This window comes from Paramisgurnus dabryanus, chromosome 16, assembly GCF_030506205.2.
Source record: "Paramisgurnus dabryanus chromosome 16, PD_genome_1.1, whole genome shotgun sequence".
NCBI classification, from domain to species: Eukaryota; Metazoa; Chordata; class Actinopteri; order Cypriniformes; family Cobitidae; genus Paramisgurnus; species Paramisgurnus dabryanus.
In genome coordinates, this window is record NC_133352.1 from 28,919,667 (window position 1) to 28,936,049 (window position 16,383).

Genomic DNA, 16,383 nt, shown 5'->3' on the forward strand with positions numbered 1-16,383 from the left:
CAGACATAAGTCACGTAATCGTGAGTTTTATTTCAGTAAGAGAATTAGCTTTGAATTTTATTTGCCTGTCACTTTTAGTTTGTTTTGTCGATTTAGTTGTGATGTAGTTTGTGTGTATTACAACTATTGGTCATATTATCCTCTTAAACTCAGCCACCCCCAGTGAACCCACCGATAGGTCAAATATTACATCATCACATTTAAAAAAAATCTATAAGTTGTGGAGCACAAAACTAGACATATCTGGTATCCATTTTGCATTAACTTTACATTTGTGGTGGTCCAATGTCCTTAAAGGGGTCATAGCGTGAAAATCTGACTTTTTCCATGTTTAAGTGTTAAAGTATAATTGGGTCCCCAGTGCTTCTATCAACCCAGAAAATGTGAAAAAGAACAACCCAGTAACTTTGTTTGGTAAACCATTCTCTACAAGCATCTGTAAAAATTAGGTCTTTCCAATTTCTCCTGTTTTGTGACAAGTCCAATTACATTATAATACTGCCTGCACTATCCAACCACTATTAGTGCAGAGAGAAAGAGAGAGAGAAAATATAATTGACAGCACAATTGAGAATTACAACAAACCACCATCATTGTGATCAGTATTTGCATTTTATCCACTCATTTGCATTTTAAAGGACACACCCAAAAACGGCACAGTTTTGCTCAGGCCTACAAAGTGGCAATTTTAACATGCCAAAATTACAAATTTCATATTCATGGGTACCAAAGACGTCACTTTTACCATGTTCGTCTTGGCAGTGAACACAGCATATCTAATGCACTAAATGGTCACATTTATTAGTTTAATTGAAGGCTTGCCAGAGGTAAAAAAAATGTTGTACAATCTGGAGTTAGATGACGGTTGCCAGTCAGTCCCTCCAGTTGTTCGCGATCGTATACATTTTTTTGGATCCAGCATTATTTGTCACATTCTGTGTTAAATATTTCAAGAAATTTAAAATGTCTCATAAAAATATATAAAATATAATATCTGTCATTATAAATAAAGTAGACAACTTGGTGAATTTGTTTGGCTTTAATTTAGTAACGCGATTGAACAATCCCTCTTATAGCACGCTGTATCCTGTTACCATAACAACCCTGCACCCCACAGTTAACAGTGAATCACTGAGTATGAATAAAACCATTGTCTTTACTATATTTCTGAAGTTTAATGGTAAGTTATAATGTATTATTTTCATGATGATACGCACAAAAGTCCTACTGAAACCTACTTGGCGCAGGTGCTGTCTCATATGCAAGGATATGGTAAAGCAATATCACAATGTATTACAATTTATTGTTTTGCAGTCCTTAAAATAAGTTGTTGGGACACAAAAGAAAGTCTGCTGTCCATAACATGTCAGTGGGAACAAACGTGCACATGCAGAGCTGTAATATTTTAGGCTTTGACGGTCACATACGTTCATAATTAAGTCAAAATGTCCATTGGTGTATATAAATGTATATTAAATGTATATTAAAAAGTTATGTGTAAAGTTAAGTTTATGGAAAAGGTGTTTTAGGACGTATGAATCCATTACTGTAGAATTTTAAAGTGACAGCTGTAATATGTTCATCATAAAACAATCTGCTACTTAAAGGGGCCATGGCATGAAAATCTGACTTTTTCCATGTTTAAGTGCTATTATTGGGTCCCTAGTGCTGCTATCAACCTAGAAAATATGAAAAAGATCAACCCAGTAACTTAGTTTTGGTAAACCATTCTCTCCAAGCACTTGAAAAAATAGGTCGTTGAAAATTGGCTCTCCTTATGATGTCATAAGGAGCTCTTATTATAATAAAACCACCCCTTAATCCAACCACAGCACTGCCATTTAGTGCAGAGAGAAAATAATTCACAGAACAATTGAGTTTCAATTTCAACAAACCACCATCATTGTGACCAGTGTTTGAATTTCATCCGCTCATGTGCATTTAAAAGGACACACCCAAAACGGCACATTTTTGCACACACCTACAAAGTGGCAATTTTAACATGCTATAATAAATTATTTATATGGTAGTTTGAGCTAAAACTTCACATATGTGCTCTGGGGACACCAAAGATTTATTTGACATCTTAAAAAAGTCCTGTGACATGGCCCCTTTAATATTATTTTTTTCCCTTTTTTATTAGTTTCTCTGTTCTTATATTATTATCACTTACTGTTTACTTGATTATTTAATTACTTTAATTACTTTTTACTATTCAGTTAATATTAGGCAAGCATTTATGTTATCCTTAGTGGTCACTTCTGATTAAAGGAAATCTTTTTCCGCCAATCTAACTCCTTTGGAATAGAATCAAATTGTAGTTCGGTGTTCCTCTGACGAATGTTGCTACAGCCAACAGCACGACATATCTCGGACATATTGTAATCTTGTTGTGAACCTCCTGGGAGTGTTTTATTGATCTTCATCTGGTAGTTGTGGCTGCCGTGACCATAGACTAAAGCAGGGCGCGCAGCTGTGATCGGACACAAAAATGGCTGCGAAACACAGTGAAGTCACGTGGACCGGATGAATACCAAAATACTTATTTTACATCTCACAAAAAATCTCAAAATATGAACCCTTTAGAGGGATAGATCACTTTAAAATGAAAAATTTTTCAGCATTTACTCATCCTCGTGTTGTTCTAAACCTGTATGTATTTCTTTTTTCTGATGAACACAAAAGAAGATATTTTGAGAAATGATGGTAAACACACAGCAGAAGTCAATGGTCACTATCTGCTTTGTGTTTACCGTTATTTCTAAAAAATTCTTCTTTTGTGTTTATCAGAAGAAAAAAATCCCTTTAAAGGAATAGTTCAATGTCTGCACTTTATGTAATTTACCATTGACTCTATTCTATCTAGATCCAGACTCTAGAGTACTTATTAAATCTGAACCAGTTTGAATCTGGTACAGATGTCACTCCAATGAGACACGCACCTGTTGTCTGAGTGTGGCATCTGTTACATTTCATTAAAAAGCTATTAAAAATCAGAGGGCGATCTCGCTTTCAGCATGAGCCTTCGCCCTGCATCACCTTTTCCATTTCTTTCCCTCCAGGATAACATCCCAAATGATGCCACCTCTCAGGCAAGGGGTCAACCTGTTGTAAAATTTTTGAAATATAGCTAAGCAGCCAAAGGAGACCAGATCACATCTATTAGGATGAGTTTGAATAAAACAAAGCTTAGCATTTTCATAGATTTGTTCTTTAGTTGTGGGCCTTGCTTTTCTTATACACAAGGTAAAATTATTTGTGTTTATACTTCTTGTTTTGCTTGTAGGAAAGTGTCGGATGCATTTCCCCATCGTAGGATGACCCTGCAGCGAGAAAAGGGACGTCGCCAGGCAGTTCGCGGCCCGGCATTCATGTTTAACTCCCGTGGCAACAGCCTTACAGCAGAGGAAGAGCGCTTCTTGGATGCCGCGGAGTATGGCAACATCCCAGTGGTCCGCAAGATGTTGGAAGATTCCCCCACGCTTAACGTGAACTGCGTTGATTATATGGGGCAGAATGGACTGCAACTGGCAGTCGGCAATGAGCACCTGGAGGTCACCGAGCTGCTTCTGCGGAGAGACAACCTGGCTCGCATTGGGGATGCGCTCTTGCTGGCGATCTCCAAAGGTTACGTGCGTATTGTGGAGGCCCTGCTGAGCCACCCGTCGTTTGCTGGCGGCGAAAGACTGACTCGTAGCCCCTGCGAGTTGCAGGACGATGACTTCTATTCGTATGATGAGGACGGCACACGATTCTCGCCGGACATAACGCCCATCATTTTGGCTGCCCACTGCCAGAAGTACGAGGTGGTGCATATGCTGCTCATGAAAGGAGCTAGGATCAAACGTCCACATGACTACTTCTGCAAATGTGCCGACTGCACTGAGAAGCAGAGGAAGGACTCGTTCAGTCACTCCAGGTCCAGGATAAACGCATACCGTGGACTGGCAAGCCCAGCGTACCTCTCCCTCTCCAGCGAAGACCCCGTACTGACCGCTCTTGAGCTGAGCAATGAGCTCACTAAGCTGGCAAACATCGAGAAAGAGTTTAAGGTAGGACTCTCGCCTTTCTGTACATACATGATCTTGGCTCGTTTTCATTGGCTATTATGATTCAAATGCATTTGTTCACATTTTTATGCAACTCTGTATGAAAAATTTAGCCGGCAGCTGTGGTTTGGAACATGCCATCTGGTTTCTAGTTCACGTAATTTCCCAGACAGCAGATGACTTCGGGCTGGATCCCCATCGGAGCTGCTGACTTCGAGCTGCTGACTTGCGAATCTGGCCCTGAGTCATCTGCTGTGTGGGTTGCCACAATGCCATAGAAGAACCAGTTTTGGCTGTGTGGTTTCCTACAGAACCTTTAACATCTGAAGAACCTTTCAGTTTCACAAAAGGTTTTTGTAGGGATAAAAAGTTGTTTAGACTATTTAAAGGTAAGATAGTAGTTGTTTGGGTAACCAAAAAGGGTTCTTATGTGGCATCACAGCAAATAACTTTTTGGAGCACCCTTATTTTTAAGATTTAAAGTCCAGCTGAAACTGTAACAAAACACAGCTAGATTTTTTAACATGGGCATTTTCTCTTAAACATTTAGCATTAAAGAATTGTATGTTGTCTTGAGTACAGCAGCAAACATCAAACCTTCCCAAATTCCATTGCGACTTTTGACACTTACCTCCATTTTTAACAGCACATTTTAACTTTTGTTGCATGTATGTGTTTGTGTGTGTGTTTGTATGTGCTGCCATCGTTGACAGGATAAAAAGAACCGTAATAAAGAGACATCGCAGCACTTCTTTCTGGTAAATATATTTGACTACATAATTTTATTAACTCCGACTACAGTTTCTGATTGACATGCCTTACTGAATAAGCTCTGACTCAGACTGTCTGTATGTGGGGGACACACCAAACCGATGCCAACAAGGTAGCATTTAGAAGTCATAATTATGAGATAAAAAGTTAAAATTATGACTTCTAAAGTTATAATTTTGACTTTTTATCTCATAATTATGATTTTCCAGAGCATGATTTTTTTCTTATGTGGCGGTAATGGGCTTCCATAAATAATAGTAAGTTGAAATGACTTGTAACTCTGAGTTGATAAATTTTTTTACAGTACATAAACAAAGCAACACTCGCTAACTAGTTTCACACAAATCTCGCTCAACACAAACGAATTCATGATATATCCATAACCTCTCATGAGCCAGGCCAAATTGTGCAATATTTATGTATTAGAATGAGTGATGCAAAAAATAAGATAATTGTTCTGTACGTTCCATCTTGACTTTGCCGTTTGATTTGCTTTGTCACTATTATTTTTTTCTTCTTGTGCACTGCATGGTTGGCCATGCCGAACAGCCAATCAAAATGATCTGACTGTTAGAGGAGCACCACCACCAATTCGACATGCTGAATATGCCCAAAAATAGAGTGACAGTGACTTACTTTAGCCGTCAGTGTGGAACACACCGAAAAAATTAAGTCAGACGACGCTCAAAAGTATCAATGGCCAACCGTCGGCTTGGTGTGTACCTAAGCATAAATGTGTGTGCCGAGCATTCAGACACATAGCAAACGGCTCACTTAAGATAAACTCATATATGTCCTCAGGTCTTTTCAGCTGAAATGCTTTAAATCTCTAATTTAACTTTTTTATAATGATCTGATTATACAGTAATTTCAGGTAAATACCAAGATTACCTTCAGGTAATAAAATCTCACAATGTAAATACAGTGTTGATTTTTACACCCTTCAGTATTGTCAATAAGTGTTTTGTATCATGACGGAATTTGATAACAATCTTGGTTTGATTCTCATATAACATATGGTAGGTGATATTGTTTTTCTCATGCTAATAACAGGAGGTTTGTTGTGTGAGAAGGTATAATGAACCACGCAGAGAACAATAATGTACACAGCATGCCCAAATCTCAACAGCAGTGCACGCTGCGAGATCAACTTGATATGACGTCCACCTGACGTTTGTCAAACAGACCCTGTGGAAAACAACACCCTGTAAAAATATTCTGACAACGTACCATTCAATTTATTTAAATGACAGTTATTTATGAAATGATGATATAAGAGGACACAGCTTTAAAAGAAAACAGAAAACTCATATTTCACTCACCACTACACATCATTACAAACATTTGACTTTCTTCCATGGAAAACACAAGGAGTTACAGAGAATGTTAATTATTGACAGCATCAGTCATCATTTATTTCCAGTGTATCGGTTATCCTTATTTGTTTTTCTTAAATAAACATGAATAAATGAAAACAGAATTTTCTGATTAAGTTGTTTCAAAGTTCCATTGGCTTTAAATGCTAAATATGTGTCTTAAAGGAAAACACCACTGTTTTTTAAATATTTTACTATGTTCTTGCCTTAACTTAGATGAATTAATTTAATACATACCTATCTTTATTTAATGGGTGCACTTTTAATCTTTGTACAGCACTTCCTGAATGTGTTGGCATCTAGCCTAGCCTTTTTCATTCCTATGGCTCCAAACAAAAGTTTTATTTTGTGCCACCATACTTACTCGTGTAACTACTCATGAAACAGTCTTTAAATAGGGAAAACATGGAAGTGTTTGGTGGCTTCTAAATTCATCCCTGTTTGGAGCCATAGGAATGAATGGGGCTAGGCTAAATGCTAACACATTCACGAGGCGCTGTATAAGGATTAAAAGTGCACGCTTTGAAAAAAGATAGGTATGTATTAATTCATCTAAGTTCAGGTAAGAACATAGTAAAATGTTGAAAAAGGTGGTGTTTTCCTTTAAACTGAATTCGCCCACACAGTGTACTATATAGGGTGCCATTTTGTAGCAATGTCCGAATGAATTTCCTACATTCGTTTATTACATTTTACCCACAATGCATTCTGATTCTTAGTGTCATTTGATGTATATTCACTCACTATTTCCCTTGATACAACACAGCTGGACGATACTGGCATTTAACATCACAAATTTACGTTTATATACGTGTGCTTGTACTTGGTGATTATTTTCTATTGAGCAATTCCAGCATTATGGATGTGACACATTTGGAATATAAATTCTTAGAGAATTAATTTTTTACAAACATATTATTTGTTTATATTTTTCAAAACTCTATTATAGTCCAGACATAAAAATTGGCTATATACTCATATACTCGTAAACATGCGTTATGGATGTGACAAAAAAGGCAAGTTTTTTGAAGACAACATGCTTTGTAGTAGTTTTGTGAATTAAAAGGCACAAATCAGAAGCAGAACTACCCAACAAAGGATGGCTCTTCAAAGAAAGTATTTAGTATTTATTAATTTAACTTTTGTCTGCACATATATGAGGAAGAAACAACGTTATGGATGTGACTTTTCTCTGGGACATGATAATTTTGAAATATAAAATAAAATATAAAAATAATTGTATACATTTAAAAACTAGAAATTGGGTCAATGATATGTCGTTAATTATTTTGTGTCCATATGGTTCAATTAAATGTAAAAGAGTTAAAATTTCAAAATAAATTTGTAGATTACTTGCATACATTATCTTTTTTGAGGACCAAGTCTAAAATTTCTGTTTTATTTAATTTTGAAAGAATATTTGGGGAATAATTACAAAAATGTCAATGTGGCGTAACCGGTTTGGGTCATTTGGTGTAGTATTTTTTTAAATGAAAATATAAATATATTCATAAAATATAATCATCTAGTTTAGTGTAACATTAATTTTTTACATACATTTTTACATCATTTGTAAAAGATTATTTAAAAACAGAGCTGTTGTCAGCATATGTCAGGACAAATATTACAAAAACGCATTAAAATTTACATTTAGAAATAAATAATAAAATTTTAATATGATTTTTTTTTTTAGGTGGATAAAATATTTAATATTTCTCATTCTTTGGCGCAATAGGCGATTACACCATTTGCCATTCTCTGGTCCATTCAGTATTAACTTTCATAAAAATTGTGCAAATGTAATTTGTGCTTTTAAAACAATTTTTTTTTTTTAAGATTTTTGAATTACTCATCTTGCCAAACCATTTTTGTCACTGACCCAAATATTATTTTCTCCTGAGAGTTTTAACACATCAACAATTTTTCATGTTTTTCTGGAGAACCAAACAGAACCTGGGCCCGGTTCCCCGATAACGTTCACTCTTAGCGTGCTAAGAAGACTCAAAAAGATATATCTTACCAAAGTTGTTGATGTTTCTAAGTGCGTTCCCCGAAGTGTCTCTTAGAAAGTTTCTTAACACGCTGCCTCTAAGTGCGACGTACAATGGCGCTGTCCCAAGTGAAGGTGCTGAATTATTTGCGATCGATCACTCAGGGATCGATTTTCCACTTCACGCGAAGGTGCATTACGACGTTAAGAAAGACAACACGTTATATACAAATGGAACATTACTCAAATTATTCCAGTCACATTTATTTTAACATAGTTTAAGTTATCCGTAAAATATAGACTATTAATTAAATGATGTACTGTAATTGTCAGTAATACGGGTAGACGAACCGGGTATCCATCGCTATTTATCCACCCTCCTTATCCCGTTGTGCCACTTGAGCCGCTCCTTGACATGGGTTTTGACTTTAAAAAATATGTAATACACTTTTATACGAATGTTAAGGTACTTAATAATCAGAATTGATTGGCAAGCAGCTGCAGTATTTCTGTTTAATGCGGTATTGCTTACCATTAATGTTTTCAATAAAAAGCAACCTAGTTAGATAGAGAATATGGTCTGAGAAGATCTAGCAGCTCCATAATGAGTTGTCTTGGAAGGCGATTTTTTTTATTTAGCCACGTCAGACAAAATGTCAAAAGGTTTAAGGGTTGACGAATAAAAAAATTGGCATGGACTAAACAGTTACGCGGCCGGTGTTGTGTGGAAGTCTGTTATGTTTCCCTTTAGTGTAGTGTTTTATAGCATTTTTATCACATTATACGTACGTTTATTCTTTATTGAAAGTTTTAATGGCTACTGAGATGTATATGTGTGCATTTATGTAATGTATCTTGACTGTTCTTGATTGTAAGTCAATTATTTTTACAGTATGAATCATATTATATGTATAATATATATTTATTATGTTTGGAAACATAACAGTTTTAAAACAAACAAAAGAAGAGAAAAAGACAGGCTATATGTTAAAAGACATAAAACTGTCAAATATGAAATATTTAATAAATTGTATAATAGAATACATGATATTATTGCTTTTTAGTATAACCAATTGAAATCTTTAATCTTTCTAAATAAATTATAAATGTAACGTGATGAAAACGCTATAAACATAGAGGAAACGAGGAAACAGACTTCAATGAGGAACAAACACCGGCGCCGTCTTTGATTCATTAGTTCTGATACCAAATAAAGTCAACGGCATAAATTGTCCTGTGTATCCATTGCAAACATATTTTATTATAAGTCTTAAAAATATCCATAACATAAAATCATTGTCAGCATAGTTTGACTTGTACTGCGCTGCGCTGATTTCTAAAGACTGCGGCGATAGCGTTTTGCGCTCAAACAACGCTAAGAGATAGCTTACGAATGGTCCAGACCAACCTTACGAAAGTGTGACTTACAGAAGATATACTTAGCGTACGAACGTTTTGGGAATCGTGCCATAGAGTTAAGAGAGAGGTTAAGGAATAGGTTAAGAACTACTTAGCGATAAGAACGTTTTGGGGAACCGGGCCCAGATCTACAATGACTAAGAATAACACCATAACTCTATAAATACCTTTGTGAAACAATAATAAACTCCAGTTTCCTTGTAGTGCCCGATCCTGGTGAAATTCCTGAATAAACTGGATTTCAGTTCAACTTCCGGCACACCCCTAGGAACTGTTGTTTTGCTTTGTTTTTGCACCATTTTTAGAGTCAATGTCTCTCTCTCTCTCTCTCTCTCTCTCTCTCTCTCTCTCTCTCTCTCTCTCTCTCTCTCTCTCTCTCTCTCTCTCTCTCTCTCTCTCTCGCTCTCTCTCTTTCTCTCTCTCTCTCTCTCTCTCTTTCTTTCAGAATGACTACAGAAGATTGTCTATGCAGTGTAAAGACTTTGTGGTTGGTGTTCTGGACCTGTGCAGAGACACTGAGGAAGTGGAGGCCATTCTGAATGGAGATATCTCAGCAGAGCTGGAGGAAGGGCAGCATCATCGCTCGCTGCTCAGCAGAGTCAAACTGGCCATTAAATATGAGGTTAAAAAGGCAAGTGCCTGTCTTGTGCCTGTATAACACTTTTAAAAGCATTTCACAGTTCACTTGACCTAAGACAGACTTTTTTGATGCTATCAGTTTATATTTTTATCCAAAAGCAGCTTACAGTGCATTCAAGCTATACATTTTTATCAGTATGTGTTATCACTGGGAGTCTTTTGTTGCGGAAATGACTTCTGACACGAAACTCTTCTGAAATTCATGACTTGTGATTGAAGAAATGATATCTGCCAAAGCTGCATTGATTTAGTTGTGATTGGGACACCGTGTACCTTGTCTAAGAAGATATTGGATGATGAATGCGTTAAATTTTATGCAGAATATGCTGATGAGAATGTTGACTGGCCAGAGAGAGAGAGAGAGAGAGAGAGAGTAGATAAAGAGACGTCCATTAATCACTTGTGTCGTGTAAGTGTGACTAATCCTCTATATCCACTTAGTTTTGTTTAATCAGCCAACAGACACTTTCATTCCCCCAAACACACCGACGCAGCCTCCCGAGGACTCATGAACATAATCCGATTGAGTGTTAATCAAGCTAACAGTCACACGGTCCAGCAGTGAGCATCCGTAACGCAGTGACCCTGACCTGAAGTGCAATTTAAAGATGAGATTTTGAAAACCCTAAACACCTCCCAGGAGGATGAGGTGGAGTTTGGGGCTGTGGTTGTTTTAGGAAATGAGTTTAAAGCCAAGCTGCCACATTGTGATGAGTAATTTGATGACCGCAGTCATTTTTTGTTCGCCACAGTAGATAACTGAGAAGTGCACTCAGTTGGCAGCCTGTTAAATTGAAAGTCGTAAGCATGCAGCGAGGATGCAAATTGTTGACCCATCTGTGTGAAATGCTCTGTGGGTTCATAAGAAAAAGGTTTGAACCGCAGTCTCGGAGTCCATCAAGCTCTCCATACTGCTGTTAAAACATTTGAGCCATGAAATTATTCTGGAAACAGTTAAACCAGCTGGGCTTTTATTGATACACTGTAAAAAAAAACCGTGCAGCATGAATTTTAAACAACTTTACCATTCAACCTACCATTTTAAGTTTTTACTTGTGATAAGTTGACATTTTACAGTGTAGCATGGAAGAAATAATAGGAATGAGATTGATTGAAATTCCCTTTCATGCATTCATAAGAAAAACATTAGCGCAAATTAAATCAACGTCTATTTGAGGTTCATTCATCTTGGTGGCACAAAGTTTTAGTATGACAATAAATATTTAAGGTGAAATCCCTAAGCGAATAATTCTGTATTTGCAGACACCACAAATGACCTTCAGAGTCTTCAGAAAGCTGTATATATGTACAAGCACTTAATCTTGCACACAGAGAGTATTTTCACATCTACTATGGGATTAACAGCCATCCACAGGCAATATTTTACTTTCATAAATGTTTTGCCCTCTATCTGTCACGCGACCATGCGGATAGGTTGTGCATCATTCACTTAGCACAAACTCTCACTTCAGCATATGTACGCTGCTGCTGACGTTGGCATTTAGATATTAACATGAGGGATGGATGGAGGTGTTTTAACGTTGATAGGTCTGTAGGGACAAATTCTTATTCCAGGGAATCTTGTCGTAATCCCAGCGCATCTGTTTGTAAATGAGTAAAGCCTGTGTGTTAATGATGGTAGATGGAAGCAGTCACAGGTTTATTAAATTACACTAAACCCTTCGGATATTTTTAAGAGATTAAATCTATTTGATCTCAGTTAAACAGTGTGAGCCCTTAGCGTTCTGCTGTATGATTTCTCTAAACTAATGAGAGGATAATAAACATGGTGTTGTTATAACATGTCCAAAAACTCAATAATATCATGCTATTTGATACATTTTGTCTTTGGTTTTACTTCTATACTGGTATTACTGCAATCTAGTTAATAAATACACTGTAAAAACTTCATATCAATATAAGTTTTTGTTTTACTTACCAAAATGTTGATGTCTTTCTTTGTTCAGTCGAGAAAAAAATTATGTTTTTTGAGGAAAACATTCCAGGGTTTTTCTCATTTTAGTGGACTTTAATGGACCCCAACACTTAACAGTTTTAATGCAGTTTAAAATTGCAGTTTCAAAGGACCAAACAAGGCATAAGGGTCTTATCTAGCGAAACGATTGTCATTTTGGCAAGAAAAAAAAATGCACTTTTAAACCACAACTTTTCGTCTTCCTCCGGTCGTGTGACGCGCCAGCATGACTACAAAACTACACTCCAGTGTTTACAAGTGTGGAGAAAGAGGACTGTTTCCGACGTTGTTGTATGTCGAATGATACTAATTAATCTCTTTTTGTCAGTTTATTGTTTGAAATGATCCGCAAATGTGCGTTTTATATATGTAACACGTGATCTTTCGACGTCATTACACAATTACGTGAGGTCGCGCTGGCGTGTTCACCCGACCGGAGGAAGACGAGAAGTTGTGGTTTAAAAGTGCATATTTTTTATTTTTCTGGCCAAAAGTGACAATCGTTTTGCTAGATAAGACCCTTATGCCTCGTTTGGGATCGTTTAGAGTCCTTTGAAACTGCAATTTTAAACTGCATTAAAACTAATAAGTGTTGAGGTCCATTAAAGTCCATTAAAATGAGAAAAATCCTGGAATGTTTTCTTCAAAAAACTAAATTTTTCTCGACTGAACAAAGAAAGACATCAACATTTTGGATGACATGGTGGTGAGTAAATTATCTGGATTTTTTTTAAGAAAATTGACTAATACTTTAAAGGAACACACCTACTTTTTTGGGACTTAACTTATTCGCCGTATCCCCCAGAGTTGGATAAGTCCATACACACCTTTTTCATTATGCATGCCGTAACTCTGTCTGACGCACTCACAAAGACTGGAAGCATACTAGCATACTGCTCCCAATTAGTCTCAGAAGGCAAAGCACTGCTACTTGGGTGTGATTAGCGCAACACTAGCACAAACTCTCTGCTCCTCACCACGGGGCTTCTCATGTGTTGCGAGCAAATCACTTTGCCCAAGTAGCAGTGCTTCGCCTTCTGAGAATATAGTTCCCATGTATACGTTTAAAAGATGGTTCATATGACCTTGTTATTTGTACACGCTGTGACTTTACAAATTACAACATATAAATAGGAAAATGTTTGGGTTATTTTGTCACTTATTGGGAGCAGTATGCTAGCTAAAGTCTTTTGCTTCCAGTCTTTGTGCTAAGCTAAGTTAGCAGTGGGTGCGAGTTACGGCACTCACGGAGATGAAAAGGGTATATGTGAATTTATATAACTCTGGGGGGTACCGTGAATAAGCTAAGTCGCAAAATAAATTAAGTTAAATAATGTAAAATAATGTGCAGCATCCTGACTCAACCTAGTCAGAAACTTCAAATAGTAGATTCAACTGACTTGCATAACCAAATTGAGACTTGTATGCAGCATTGCAGCATTTTTTGGTTATATGTAACGGTGTCTGTCCTCATTTCAAAATGCTTTTTCTTTCTCTCTTTTTCAGTAATAGAATGGTTATCTTCTATTCATAGTTGCTCTCTTTTTCTTAATTCACATTCTTTTCTATAATTATGTGCATGTATTTCAAGTCATTTATTCTGGACCTTATTAATCAGGCAGGACGGGCTTTATAGGACGGCCGTGAAATTAACACCTGTTATTCCCCCAGGATTCATATTAATTAACCTACTACCTTAATACAGAATGCCAAACACATGGGAGGCTGGTGCTGTATTTATCCTCTTTACAGACAACTGTGTGTTGGTGTGTGTTTATCTGTGCCCCAGAAAATGTTTAACTTTTCAAACACATGCTGGTTATCAAATAAGTACAAGTCATCATCCCACAGGTGAAGATTTGTGAGTTAAAGGAACCATGGAGAATTGATTTAATGTAAGAAGTGGGCGTTTCATATAAGAATGGAATGTGGGGGACTTACTGTTCTCATGTAACCAGCATGCACTTTAGAGGAGACTTAAAGGTGAATTGTGTAACTTTTAGAAGGATCTCTTGACAGAAATGCAATATAATAGGCTATACGTAACTACACTCACCTAAAGGATTATTAGGAACACCATACTAATACTGTGTTTGACCCCCTTTCGCCTTCAGAACTGCCTTAATTCTTCGAGGCATTGATTCAACAAGGTGCTGAAAGCATTCTTTAGAAATGTTGTGACATGGTGCATTATCCTGCTGGAAGTAGCCATCAGAGGATAGGTACATGGTGGTCATAAATGGATAGACATGGTCAGAAACAATGCTCAGATAGGCCGTGGCATTTAAATGATGCCCAACTGGCACTAAGGGGCCTAAGTGTGCCAAGAAAACATCCACCACACCATTACACCTCCAGCAGCAGCCTGCACAGTGGTAACAAGTCATGATGGATCCATGCACTCATTCTGTTTATGCCAAATTCTGACTCTACCATCTGAATGTCTCAACAGAAACTAAGACCAGGCAACATTTTTCCAGTCTTCAACTGTCCAATTTTGGTGAGCTTGTGCAAATTGTAGCCTCTTTTTCCTATTTGTAGTGGAGATGAGTGGTACCCGGTGGGGTCTTCTGCTGTTGTAGCCCATCCGCCTCAAGGTTGTGCGTGTTGTGGCTTCACAAATGCTTTGCTGCATACCTCGGTTGTAACGAGTGGTAATTTCAGGCAAAGTTGCTCTTCTATCAGCTTGAATCAGTCGGCCCATTCTCCTCTGACCTCTAGCATCAACAAGGCATTTTCACCCACAGGACTGACACATATTCCTTTTTTTTCCTTTTCACACCATTCTTTGAACAGGCAGGTTGGGCATGGCAACGAAGGCAGGTATGCCTGGTGATGGTGCATCAAGTAGTGGAGCAGAACAGCTTGCATCTGTAAAACGTGTGAAACATACATAATTAAAGGCGTAATAAAGTGGTAACCAAGGGCACAGCATATTTACACCGGAAATTTGACGTGGGACATTTTTATTTGGTTCTTCAACAGAGATGCATCAGTTGTGTTCTGAACCAGTGATCATTTCATCATTGGGACTGAATTGGCTCTTTATAGGCTCTCTTTACTGTCCTCTCCAGTGTTAGGAATGATATATGTTCCAACCCTCCAATTTCATTTTTGTAAGTGGGCCTACAAAACATAAAAATGTCAATATCCTCTGTCAACATCCGGTACACGCTCCAAATGTGATATCTTGATGGTGATGGTTTGTTGACGCATTAAGTACACTTTGGATGACATCATTGCACGCAATGCCATATTTCAAAGTTTATGGCTGTACAAGTCTTGTTTTTATAACCAGTTGGCATACTATCTGGTATCATGTATTATCTGTTCAAACACAAGCAATGCTGTACATCTATTTAAACTGTAAAAAACATTCAACACGAAGTTAAAACAACTTGGTTTTGCAAGTAAGTTGAAACTACTATTTTAGGTTGAAATTGTTGAACTAAATTTTTTAAGTTAAAGTGACATAAAAATTTGTGCTGGGCAAAGATTAATTGCGATTAATCGCATACAAAATAAAAGTAATTTTTGGCATAATATATGCGTTTGTGCTGTGTATAATTTTTATGTATATTTAACCACACACACACACATATATTTATTTCAGATTTTTATATATATTTTTTAAATGTATATATAATATAGAATATATAAAAATATATATATATATATATATATATATATATATATATATATATATATATATATATATAATCACTTTTATTTTGTATGTGATTAATCGCGATTAATCTTTGCCCAGCACTAAGTTAAATTGACAAAAATGTGTACAGTGTACATATTGTCTATTACAATAACATTTCAGATTTAATACTGTACAAATAAATAATAAACCAGCACAGTGAGTTTCTTAAGATTTGCTTCTAGATCCTTTATGATTCTGAAATACATAGACTAGCTTTGTGTTTGCTGTAGAAAGTTTAATTATCCTTTTATTGTCTTTTTCCTTAGTTTGTTGCTCATCCAAACTGCCAGCAACAGTTATTGACGATCTGGTATGAGAATCTGTCTGGTCTTCGGGAACAAACCACTGCAGTAAAGTGTCTGGTGGTGCTGGTTGTGGCCCTTGGGCTTCCACTGCTGGCAGTGGGGTATTGGTTTGCCCCATGCAGTAGGGTAAGATGCTCATGAAAATGTTTT

The 16,383-nt window shown here is 36.8% G+C and overlaps 1 protein-coding gene across 1 annotated transcript in view; it reads left to right on the forward strand.

Moving 5' to 3' along the window:
* Window positions 1–16,383, forward strand: part of trpc3 (transient receptor potential cation channel, subfamily C, member 3) — a 31,762-nt gene that overhangs the window by 2,279 nt on the left and 13,100 nt on the right. Inside the window, exons 2-5 of the mRNA XM_065274266.2 lie at window positions 3,287–4,052; window positions 4,763–4,807; window positions 10,051–10,236; window positions 16,195–16,359. Coding sequence (XP_065130338.2) covers window positions 3,287–4,052; window positions 4,763–4,807; window positions 10,051–10,236; window positions 16,195–16,359 — 1,162 coding nt within the window. The remainder of the gene's footprint in view (window positions 1–3,286; window positions 4,053–4,762; window positions 4,808–10,050; window positions 10,237–16,194; window positions 16,360–16,383) is intronic.